Consider the following 12,837-nt stretch of genomic DNA (forward strand, 5'->3'; position numbering starts at 1 on the left):
TGGGACCATAGTATATATACTCCCTGCTCATTTTGGTTTGGCTTTTCACTCACCAGACTCAGAAGCAGCTTGTCTACCTAATTCTTCAGAACTCTGCTCCTGTGTCACAGCCTCTTGGAAACCTCTGAGCCCTTGGTTGACTCAGACCTGTCTGTACCACCTGCAGTCATTAGTGATTTACGGCATGTGTCCCCCTCTCTCCTACACTCTAAGTCCTATCTACCTTTTACCTTTTTATGAGACAAGGTCTCATCATTACCCAGGCTGAAGTGCAGTGGCACGGTCACAGCTCACTGTAGCCTTGAACTCCTAGGTTCGAGGGATCCTCCCATCCCAGCCTCCCAAGTAGCTGGGACTACAGGCGTGAGCCACTGTGCCCAATCCTATCTACATTTTTAGCTCCAGTTTCTAGCCCAGTCCCTGGCACACAGATGATATCCACTAACTGTGCTGGCAAGGATGAAGAAGAGAACAGATGAATGGGAAAACCTGAGGACAAGATGGTTTTGAAGGCAGATAGGCACTGGTGAAGGACAAAGCATTTCTCCATTGATACTGAATTAAGGATGACACAGCGGGTACAGAAACAGACACACTAGAATGTAAAGGAAAAGGGGGCCGAGAGATTTAACTAGCTTACCTCAATGAACCATGATAAGGGAAAGAAGAAAAAGTTAAAACAATAGCCAAACAGAAATATTCTTGATAAACAGTAGGATAAGTAAAGGAACTGGCATAGATCCTTCTTTGTTCCAGATTAATTGCTTATGCTTGTGGTAAAACATTAAAAATAATTCTCTGAGAGACAAAAGTAGCTCCAAAGTCTGTTAAATAAACTAGACTACTTACAACTCAGTTTCTGACCTGTTTTATAAGGTTCAAAAGAGCTAATATGAAAAAAAGCATGTTGGTCAGGCACAGTGTCATACATCTGTAATCCCAGCACTTTGGGAGGCTGAGGCAGGCAGATCGCTTGAGTCCAGGAGTTTGAGACCAGCCTGGACAACATGGTGAAATCCTGTCTATAAAAAACAAAATAAAAATTAGCCAGGCACGATAGCGAGTGCCTGTAGTCCCAGGTACTCAGCAGGCTCAGGTGGGAGGCTCACTTAAGCCTGGGAGATGGAGGTTGCAGTGAGCTGAGATCATGCCACTGCACTCCAGCCTGGGTGACAGACCAGACACACCCTGTCCCAAGAAAAAGGAAAAAAAAAAAAAAAAAGCAAGCCAGTTGTGGTGGCTCACACCTGTAATCCCAGTGCTTTGGAAGGCTGAGGCAGGCAATCACTTGAGGCTGGGGGGGTTGAGGCCGGCCTAAGCAACACGGTGAAAACCCGTCTCTACTAAAAATGCTAAAATTAGCCAGGTATGGTGGTGCACACCTGTAATCCCAGCTATTTGGGAGGCTGAGGCAGGAGAATCACTTCAACTCAGGAGGTGGAGGTTGCAGTGAGCCAAGATTGCGCTACTGCACACCAGCCTGGGTGAAAGAGCAAGACTCCGTCTCAGAAAACAAAAATGAATTAAACCCCACATCTTATCATAGCTGGCATTTATAGTGGACTCACTAGTACTGGTCACTGTGTCACCTAACTGTTCTCACTTAGTCTACAGAACAATCACGTGTACTAGTCATTGCTACCCTCCTTTTAGAGTGAAGGAAACTGAGACTTAGAGACGCAAGCAGCAATGTAAGTCACCCAGGCTGTAAGTGGCAGATCCCAAATTGTTCCCCAGGACTGTCGGATGCCACACCTGTGCTGCATGCTCTTAACCAGGGTCCTGCCCTGCCGGCCTAAGATCACATTCTGATGAGCTAAAGGTAGATCCCATGGTCGTCGATTGAGACGGCATCAGTGCAACGTCAGCTGGGTTGATTTCTAACCACATCACTGAAACGCTACTAAAATCACAATAAATGTGCTTAGACAACATTACGTAATAGTCAATATGCTGAGAAGCAAGACTGTCCGTCCAGCCGAGTCATTCAGAATTCTTCGTCTGGTCTTTCACAATTGGCGCCCTCTGTCAGACTCAGACAAGGCTCTATTTTGAATTCTAATGAGGACCAGGCACACTGAATATTTAAACTGCAATTACAAAGATCCTACTTTTATGTAAATGTCCTTAATGGAAGTAACAGATCTGAAAATACATAGAGGTACCCGTGGAAAATATCAGTCTAATTTGCATTGAGAAGCTAGGGAAAAAAAAAAAAAAACACAGTATTGTTTTCTACTTGATGCTATCACTGGGGTGGGATTGGGGGCGGAAAAGGGAGGAAAATCCACACAAAGATCTCAGTAAAAATTTTAAAGCCTGTGCTCCTGAGTGAAAGGTTCACAAAGAGGTACTTGAATCCCTTGTTAAGAACTGAACAAACAAATTCATCATCGGGCCTCTCTCCTGTGTGGCCCCTTGCAGTTCAGTCTGTATTCATAACTAGAAATTCTCTCACTGCTCAAGCATCTCTGACTGATATATCGGGCCATCAAGGAAGATATGCCAAGGGTGGCGAAACAAAAGGCCATTTCATGATTCACAACCTATTTTCACACTCCTTTGTGTAAAATGATGATGTGGTGGCTGCTATCCACACTGCACCTGAGTCCTCTTAGTTAAACAGTGATAGAATGTCCTGTGAACGGCAATTGAGTTACACTCGACTGGGCTGCTTAATTTCCCCCTGCCCCAAAGTTAAAGTACACCTTGCTTGCACAGTTTCATTAAGGATGTGTATGTGTTCATATATAAAACGGCCAATGTGGCTTTGCACTTGAGAAGAGCAGATGGTTGGTTAACTCTTCGCTATATCTCGAAGCTCTTGCACCAACCCCCTGCCTCTCAAACGTCTTTCTTATTAAGATCATAATTTAACGGCCTGGCATTTGGGCATTCTCTTCAAGATGTTAACATTTATTAAATGGAATATGCCTTTTTTTTTCTGATTTGTCCTCTGGTTGATTCTCTCTTTTGCTGATACCAAATATGTTCACTGGGTTTTTTATTTCAGTTACCTATTATTTCTAGAAGTTCTATCTGGTTGCTTTTCAAAATTTCTATGTTACTTACAGTTTTCGGGTTTCTTAAGATGCATTCAAGCTTGTCATTTTAAAAATATATTTTAAAAAGTGGAATTGAGTTTATAAATCAATGTCTGGTAATTCTACTACTGCAATTCTGTTCAGATTCATGTCCATGGTCTACTGCTGGTCCTCACTCATGCTGTGCTGTCTCTGGGTATGCTAGAGTATCTTTGACTATGTGCTGGTCATCGCCCTTAGAAATTTATTTTTAGTTAACTCCTAGCATCTTAGAACAAATATGCTTTCCTCCAGAGGCATTTCATTTGTTTTTGCCAGGCACCTCGAGCTATAACAGGTGAGTCTGCCTCAAAGCAAATTCACCTCGAGCTGTAACAGGTGAGTCTGCCTCAAACCAAATTCACCTCGAGCTGTAACAGGCGAGTCTGCCTCAAACCAAATTCACCTCAAGCTGTAACAGGTGAGTCTGCCTTAAACCAAATTCACTTCGAGCTATAACAGGTGAGTCTGCCTCAAACCAAATTCACCTCGAGCTGTAACAGGCGAGTCTGCCTCAAACCAAATTCACCTTAAGCTATAACAGGTGAGTGTGCCTCAAACCAAATTCACCTCCAGCTATAACAGGTGAGTGTGCCTCAAACCAAATTCACCTCCAGCTATAACAGGTGAGTGTGCCTCAAACCAAATTCACCTCCAGCTATAACAGGTGAGTGTGCCTCAAACCAAATTCACCTCCAGCTATAACAGGCGAGTCTGCCTGAAACCAAATTCACCTCCAGCTATAACAGGTGAATCTACTTTAAACCAAATTCACCTCCAGCTATAACAGGTGAGTCTGCCTCAAACCAAATGCACCTCGAGCTATAACAGGTGAGTCTGCCTTAAACCAAATTAATGGTATGATGTTTCCTGGTCCACCCTGAGTATGTACGTCCAGGGGGCAAATTCATATGTGGGCCTTTCTATGACCACAAGCTGTCAATAATTGTATTTTCTCCCCTTTTTCTTCTCCTATTCTGCTCAGTGCCAACCCTGCCTTTTCCACAACCCCCCACGCCAAGTTTAGTTCTAGTTCACTTTTACTCTGAGGATATAGCTCTTTGGGGTCCCAGTTTATTGTGGGAAGAGTCTCCCATTACACTTTCTAATTAGAGTGGGTGCCCAGGGACTTAATTTCCATCCCACCTGCCTGCCCCTCTCAGGCTACAGAAGTCTCTGACTTTATCAGTTTTAAAAAAAATTAATTTTACATTTATTTCTTTCTTTATTTTTCCGAAATGGAGTCTTGCTCTTTCGCCCAGGCTGGAGTGCAGTGACGCGATCTCGGCTCACTGCAACTTCCGCCTCCTGGGTTAAAGGTGGAGAGAATAGCTTGAGGCAGGAGAATCACTTGAACCCGGGAGACAAAGGTTGCAGGGAGCTGAGATCACACCATTACACTCCAGCCTTGGCAACAAGAGCGAGACTCCGTCTCAAAAACAAAACAAAACAAACAAACAAAAAAAGAAAACATTGGAAAGTATGTAAGAGTTTAGAGGCTGAAAGCAAAACCAAGCCAGGCTAGTATGAAGGTTCCTCAAACATTTAAACACTGAATTACCATTTTATCCAACAATTCTACTTCTGGATATATACACAAAAAAGGTAAGACTTGAGCAGCTATTTGTACAGCAACATTTATGGTGGCATTATTCACAATAGCCAAAAAGTGGAATCTGTGTCCACTGACAAACAGATAAAATGTGATATATATAAAAATGGAATATTATTCAGTCTTCAAAAGGACTGAAATTCTGATACATGCTACAACATGAATGAATCTTGAAGACATTATCCTAAATAAGCCAGATACAAAAGTATACATATGATCCCGCTTACAGTCGGTACCTAGAATAATATTTACAGAGACAAAGTAGAAAAGAAGTCACCAGGGGCTGAAGGAGGGAGGAATAGGGAGTTACTGTCTTGGATAAATTTCAGTTTGGGATGTTAAAAAAAAATGGCTGGGTGCAGTGGTTCACACCTGTAATCCCAGCACTTTGGGAGGCTGAGGAGGGTGGATCACCTGAGGTTGGGAGTTCAAGACCAGCCTGACTAACATGGAGAAACCCCATCTCTACAAAAAATACAAAATTAGCTGGGCGTGGTGGCGCATGCCTGCAAATCCCAGCTACTGTGGAGGCTGAGGCAAGAGAATCACTTGAACCCGGGAGGCAGAGGTTGCAGTGAGCTGAGATTGTGCCACTGCACTCCAGCCTGGGTGACAGAGTGAGACTCTGTCTCAAAAAAAAAAGAATAAAGAATTTTCTTTTTCAGTATCTACTTAACACTGCTATACCAATGAACTTCCTTCTGAATCATTACATATAATTCTGTGACAGATTATTTATATATATATAATTAAATAAAATGAGGCATGAGATAAATGTATAGTTAACTTATTTTAAAATATAGACATAAGTTTTAAAAATGTATTTTAGTACTTCTGGGATTCCTTAAATTTTTCTCTATTTTCAAAAAAAAACAGCACTTAAGAGTCTAGTTCAGAAGACATGACACTTCTGGGTAAAAATACTACACACCAGATAATAACATCAAATTAGAAATTGGCAACAGTGTAAGAAACATTCTACATTCATTATGACTTCATGAGTGACATGTGAGTTACTATGTTGCAAACACAAAAACATCCCAACATGTCTATGAATATATTCATTCCAAACTAGCAACATAATTGCTGAGAAAAACAACATATATAACATTGTATGTCTTCCTGCTTTAGACATATAGTAACAAGAGCTAATACCAGTACTTGCTCATGGCACTTGCAATGTGCCAAAGATGGTTCTAAGTGATATATATATTAGATTGGTGCCACAGTCTCTGCAGTAATGGCAAAAACCATGTTTCCTTTTGCACCAACCTAATATATACATATATATTATATACACGCACTCATTAATTTCTCGTAACAATCCTTTGAGGTCTATATCTTTATTATCCCCATTTCAAAGGTGGGAAAATCGTGGCAGAAGGGAATTTGAGCTTTCCTGAGGTCACGCAGCTATGAGAGGTGAAGCCTGGGTGAGGCCAGGCTCCAGAGCCCACTCTCGTGACACTACGCTCTGGCACCTCTCACATACGTATGGAAAGCTGGGGAAGGTGCCCAGCACTCGACACGACACAGTCCATACAACTGAATTTTGACAACCAAGTTCTCCACTTTCTTCTAATGAGGAAACTGAGGTCCAGAGAATAAGAGAGAGGTGGGAGTGAATTCATCTCTCGCATCTTTAAAGCTTCAGGATCCAGCATAGATAATAAAGTCCCAGAAGTTATGCGAGAAGATTGATAAAGCCAAACTGAGGAGCAGAAGCACAGGGCGGGGTGGTCGGGCAGGACAGAGGTGATAAAGGGTCTGAAGGAGGCCCCGTGGGGCTCCACTACCTCTGAGCTTCCAGAGTCTCTATGTGCCTGACTCTCTCTCACCCCATTGTTCTAGCCTTCTTTCTTACTGAGCAAACATAGCCAGGGAAGGTGATGCTTCTGAAGCTGCACATCTCAGGGACCCTTGCCCAGAGCTTCTAAAGTGGATCGATGAAGAGGATTCACTACATTTTTCACATTAAAAAAGGCTGAAAGTTTGGCAAAATATCTGTTCAGATCTCTAGGTTTGTTTTTTTTTTAATTGCTTTTTTTTTTTTTTTTTTAAAGACACAAGGTTTCACTCTGTCACTCAGGTGGGAGTACAGCAGCACGATCATGGCTCACTGCAGCCTCAACCTCCTGGGCTCAAGTGATACTCCTGACACAGTGTTACAAAACTGGCTTACCCAGGACCTACTCAAGCGGGAAGGCCAGTCCACACTCACAGAGCCAGAAACACAGCAATGCTTTCTGAGGTCACACGTGCATGACTCCGGAGGAATCTGCATGCAATGCTTAGGGCAGGGTTTGGCGCTGCCTCACAAAGCCATTACATTTCTAGACAAAGAATTAACAGTTTGTAGTGAGTGGGTTATCTGTTATTTCTTGCTAAATTCATCTAAGCTAGTATGATGCTAAAATTTATCTCCTAAACTGGGATACTTCAGGCACATATCACCATGCCTGGCTAATTTTTTAAATTAATTACTAATTTTGAGACAGGGTCTCATGCTGTCACCCAGGCTGGAGTGCAGTGGCACAATCTCAGCTCACTGCAACCTTCAAGCAATCCTCCCTCTTCAGCCTCCCGAGTAGCTGGGACTCCTACAGGTGTGTGCCACAATGTCTGGCTATTTTTTTGTATCTTTAGTGGAGACAGGGTCTCGCCATGTTGCCCAGACTCCTAATTTTTAATTTTCTTTTTACAGAGACAGAGGTCTTGCTATGTTGCCCAGGCTGGTCTCACACTCCTGAGCCACCGCACACGGCCTGTGATTCTATTTTTCATAAATATGTCAGCTTTAGAAACTTGGTGCACCTTTGTGAGACGAAGCACTGAAAAACAATCACTGTGATTACTACTGCTGTTCCCATCATTTATCATCATGTACCCTTGGGCAAGGCACTGTGCACAGGCAATACACAATTTAAACCTCACCAAACTGTGCATCTGAATTTCTGCGGAACAAGCACCTGCAGCAGAACTGCTTGGTACGCTTGTTAACTAACGAACATTCTTGAACTCCACCCTAGATCTAGTCAGTCAGAATCCCTAGGGGAAAGCCTCAGGATCAGTATTTTAAGCAAGCCCTCCAAGCGATTTTTATCTTGGCATATGAATCCCCATTTTACATACAAGGTATCAAGAGGTAAAGTGACTTGACAAAGACACCATCACGAAACATAGGATTTGAACTCAATTAAGCTTGTGGTTATTTTAAGATAGCACAAAAGCAAGTGAGATCCCCTTTAAAACCCGCCAACCAGTATAATGTTACACAATTTCCCAAACCATTAATCTCTGTAAACACACAGAAAGGACTCTTTTAAATTTAAAAAAAAAAAAAATGAATGATACGCCCTCTGAACTCCACACAATTCATTTCATTCTGACCAGATTTAACCTTCGTTTAGCAATTTCAGTGCTGCATCAAATGGCACTGCCTGTATCAGAAGAGCAACCAAATCCCCGCAGCGATGAGACAAACAGGAAACTCAGAGCAGAGTAAATCCACAAGCTATGACAGAAACAGAGCCGTAAAAAGTAGCTATCTCTTACCACAAGAGGTTGACTTTCTGTCCACCAGGTTTACACGCCTGGTTTCAGTGCGAAGTTTTTCATCTGTGTTCTCCACCAGGTTGGCAAGGTCGTCAATTATCTCTAGAAAGGAAAGATACACGATTACTATTCCTGAAATCACCTGGTTCACATCACAGTATCACAGCTGTGGTTGTTCTTCCTAGCAATAATGATCTCAAGTGCAGTAATTGAAAAGGCACAGAACTCAGGTCGATTCTTTGAAAACGGCAACACTGATTGTAAAAGGAAAAAAAAATAGTAGTAAAGAAGAAAACTGATTTATTCCAGCAGACAGGAGAAATGCCATGTTCAGAGGAAAGAAAGCATGACCCACCGAATTTATGCCTAGCCAAGCTGTCATTCAAGTATAAAGGAACAGACAGGCCGGGTGCGGTGGCTCACGCCTTTAATCCCAGCACTTTGGGAGGCGGAGGAGGGAGGATTGCCTGAGGTCAGGGGTTCGAGACCAGCCTGGCCAACATAGGGAAACCCTTTCTCTACTAAAAATAAAAAAATTAGCCAGGTGTGGTGGTGTGCACCTGTAATCCCAGCTACTTGGGAGGCTGAGGCAGGAGAATTGCTTGAACCCAGGAGGCAGAGGTTGCACTGAGCCACCACTGCATTCCAGCCTGGGCGACAAAAAAAAAAAAAAGGGAACAGACACCATAGTAGACTTCAGGGACTACCTGGGCCCTTCTTGAGAAAACTACATGATGAAGAAATCAAGCCAATCAAACGATAAATAAAGAGATGATGGAGAGAACTGAATCCATTTAAATACTGAACTAAGAGTAAACAAAACGTGGGTTAGATAACAGAAAGCTACAGAAATGTCACAACAGTAACAATGTAATTCCAACTGAAAAATTAGTCAGTGGTTGCCAGTGGGGAAGGAAGGTGAAAAGTTGAAAGTGCTAATTTCTTCATCTCTCGCAGTGAGGCATATTGAGCAGTTGAAAAGTTAATCATACAGAAATGTGTAGCCTTTTAAAATCACCAAAACTTTAATGTTTTTTGTTAAGCTTGAGGGATCTTTTAGTAATTACTATCTCTTGTAAAGAATCCTTGATGTGGGCTGGGTGTGGTGGCTCACACCTATAATCCCAGCACTTTGGGAGGCTGAGGCAGGCAGATCACCTGAGGTTGGGAGTTCGAGACCAGCCTGACCAACATGGTGAAACCCAGTCTCTACTAAAAATACAAAATTAGCTGGTCACATGGTGGTGCATGCCTGTAATCCTAGCTACTAGGGAGGCTGAGGCAGGAGACTTGCTTGATCCTGGGAGGTGGAGGTTGCAGTGAGCCGAGATAGCACCACTGCACTCCAGTTTGGGCGACAGAGAGAGACTCAGTCTCAAAAAAAAAAAAAGAAAGAAAAAGAAAAGAAAAGAAAAAGAATCCTTGGTGTGAAATTCGTTTCCTTTTTAACCCTAATCCTTTTAAGTGAAACTGAGCCCTTCACAACATTTAAAATAGCATATATAGTACGATCTTAACTATGTAAAATTATTTGTATCCATCTTTTTATATTTACAAATCTATAGGGATATATGTGAATAATATTAATTTAATGCTAATAATGATTATTTCTAGATGGTAGGATGCTGTGTGACTGCTGCCTGCTTCCTTGCATTTTTCTGTGTTGCATGAATTTCTTTCTTTCTGTTTTTTTTTAAGAGACAGGGTCTTGCTCTGTTACCCAGATGGGATACAGGGTACCGTGATAGCTCACTGCAGTCTTCAAGGTTCTAGCAATCCTCCCATCTCAACCTCCTGAGTAGCTGAGACTGTAAGCATGTGCCACTACTCCCAGGTAATTGTTTAAATGTTGTGTAGAGATGAGGCCCTGCTATGTCACCCATGCTGGTCTCAAACTCCTGGCCTCAAGAGATCCTCTTGCATCAGCCTCTCAAAGTGTTAGGATCACAACCACGAGCCACTGTGCCTGGCCTGAATTTCTTACAGTGAACATATATAGTCGTGTGCCACATAATGACGTTTCAGTCAATGACGGACCACGTCTACGACAGCGGTACCATAAGTGGTACAGTATTATGATGTTATAATACCATATTTTTAGTGTATCTTTTCTATGTTTGGATACAGAATTTTTTTTTTTTTTTTGAGATGGAGTCTCACTTTTGTTGCCCAGGCGGGAGTAGAGTGGCGTGATAGCGGCTCACCACAACCTCTGCCTCTCAAGTTCAAGCGATTCTCCTGCATCAGCCTGCTGGGATTACAGGTGTGCACGATTCATAATTTTTGTATTTTTGTATTTTTAGTAGAGATGGGGTTTCATCATGTTGGCCAGGCTGGTCTCGAACTCCTGACCTCAAATGATCCACCCGCCTCGGCTTCCCAAAGGGCTGGGATTACAGGCGTAAGCCACTGCACCTGGCCATATTTACCATCTTGTTACAACTGCTTACATGCAATAACATGCTGTACAGGTTTTTAGCCTACGGGCAATAGGTCATACCATACATACTGTCTAGGTGTGTAGCAGGCTTTACCATCTAGTGCTGTGTGAGTACCCTCCATGATGTTCGCACAATGATATAACTACCTAACGACACATTTCTCAGAACATATCCCTGTCAAGGAATGTATGACTATTATATTTTTCTTTTTTTTTCCCCTCCCTCCTTCTCCCTCCTTCCTGTTTTTATAGTAACTGCTTTGGAGACATGTTGTTCAATACCAGTCATAATTTTTCTTAAAGCATTAAGTAAAGCAAACAAGGAAATCAAATGAAGTTTCCAGAATGATGTGTGAGCTGAATTCTGAAAGCCACATGGGTGAAAAAGCAGGAAAAGGGCAACCCATGCAAAAAGAATCGTATCTGAAAGGCACAAAGGAGTTGGGTGCTCCTGCTTCTTGCCTCCTGCAGCACTTCCTACAAACCTCTTACTTAAAGACCCTATAGTTACATTCCACCAATTTGTTTACATGTCTTTAACAGGAAGATTATGATATAAACTAATTTTTATGCATCCTTATACCTCCCACACCTGGGAGAATGCCTTATATACAGCAAGATAAAACAAATATGAAAAAGTAAAGACAATGAATGGGCTGGTGGGTCATGCCTGTAATCCCAGCACTCTGGGAGGCCGAGGTGGGCGGATCACCAGGTCAGGAGTTTGAGACCAGCCTGGCCAACATGGAGAAACTCCGTCTCTACTAAAAATACAAAAATTAGCCAGGCATGGTAGTACACGCCTGTAATTCCAGATATTTGGCAGGCTGAGGCAGGAGAATTGCTTGAACCCAGGAGTTGGAGGTTGCAGTGAGCTGAGATCATACTACTGTACTCCAGCCTGGGCAACAGAGCAAGACTCTGTCTTGGGGAAAAAACAATGTCCTAACTTATCTTTGTTTCTAGTCCTGATTCATTTTAATTCATTTTCCATACAATACTCAGAGCGTATTTTAATTCTCTCATATTTCAATGAGTTAAAATTTAAATAGCCACATGTATCGAACAACTCAGCTCTAAAGCAAGAACTTAAAAAAGAAACCAAGAAAACACACACACACGCGCCCTACCAAGAGGTATAGTTTTAAAATAAAAATTAACAGAAGAAATAAAATTGAATACTAAAAATGTATGATTCAGGAAAGGGGTAAAGAGGAACAAAGAACAGATGGGACAAAAAGAACAGAAATATAATATCTATCTGGCATGCTTAAATTCAACTGTATCAATAGTTGCATTAATGTAAACAGACTAAACTTTTCAATTAAAAAACAAAGGATATCAAGCAAGCTTTTTTTTTTTTTTTTTTTGAGATGGAGTCTTGCTCTGCTGCCCAGGCTGGAGTGCAGTGGCGCGATCTCGGCTCACTGCAAGCTCTGCCTCCCGGATTCACGCCATTCTCCAACTCAGCCTCCCAAGTCGCTGGGACTACAGGCACCCGCCACCAGGCCCTGTTAATTTTTTTTGTCTTTTTTAGTAGAGACGGGGTTTCACCGTGTTAGCCAGGATGGTCTCGATCTCCTGACCTCACGATCCGCCCACCTCGGCCTCCCAAAGTGCCAGGATTATAGGCGTGAGCCACCGCGCCTGGCCTTTTTTTTTAAATTATACCTCAAGTTCTAGGTACATGTGCACAACGTGCAGGTTTGTTACCTAGGTATACATGTGCCATGTCGGTTCGCTGCACCCATCAACAACTCGCCACTTACTTTAGGTATTTCTCCTAGCGCTATCCCTCCCCCAGAAAGATTTTTTTAAAAAGATGACACAACTATATACTTTGCTATGGAACTCACTATAAGGCACAGTGTTTGCCTGAGAAAGTTGGCAAAGCTATATTAATATCAGACCAGACAGACTTCTAGAAAAGGAGTATTATTAGATATAAAAAGGAACTTCTCATCATGATGAAAGGACATATGTCAAAAATGGGAAATTCTGTCATTATTTGAAAATTGAGGAAAACAACTCTGATTTCCCCACAGGGCAAAGATGAAATCACAAGAGAAAGCAGAAAATATACTGAAATGAGCACGAAGAACAACTGCTATAGACTGGATGTTTGTGTGCCTTCAAAATTACGTTGA

The 12,837-nt window shown here is 42.2% G+C and overlaps 1 protein-coding gene across 1 annotated transcript in view; it reads right to left on the reverse strand.

The window, feature by feature from the left end:
• Positions 1-12,837, reverse strand: part of STX8 (syntaxin 8) — a 330,835-nt gene that overhangs the window by 116,247 nt on the left and 201,751 nt on the right. The window contains exon 7 of the mRNA XM_025363339.1: positions 8,251-8,352. Coding sequence (XP_025219124.1) covers positions 8,251-8,352 — 102 coding nt within the window. The remainder of the gene's footprint in view (positions 1-8,250; positions 8,353-12,837) is intronic.

The sequence above is a fragment of the Theropithecus gelada genome, chromosome 16 (assembly GCF_003255815.1).
Source record: "Theropithecus gelada isolate Dixy chromosome 16, Tgel_1.0, whole genome shotgun sequence".
Classification (NCBI taxonomy): Eukaryota; Metazoa; Chordata; class Mammalia; order Primates; family Cercopithecidae; genus Theropithecus; species Theropithecus gelada.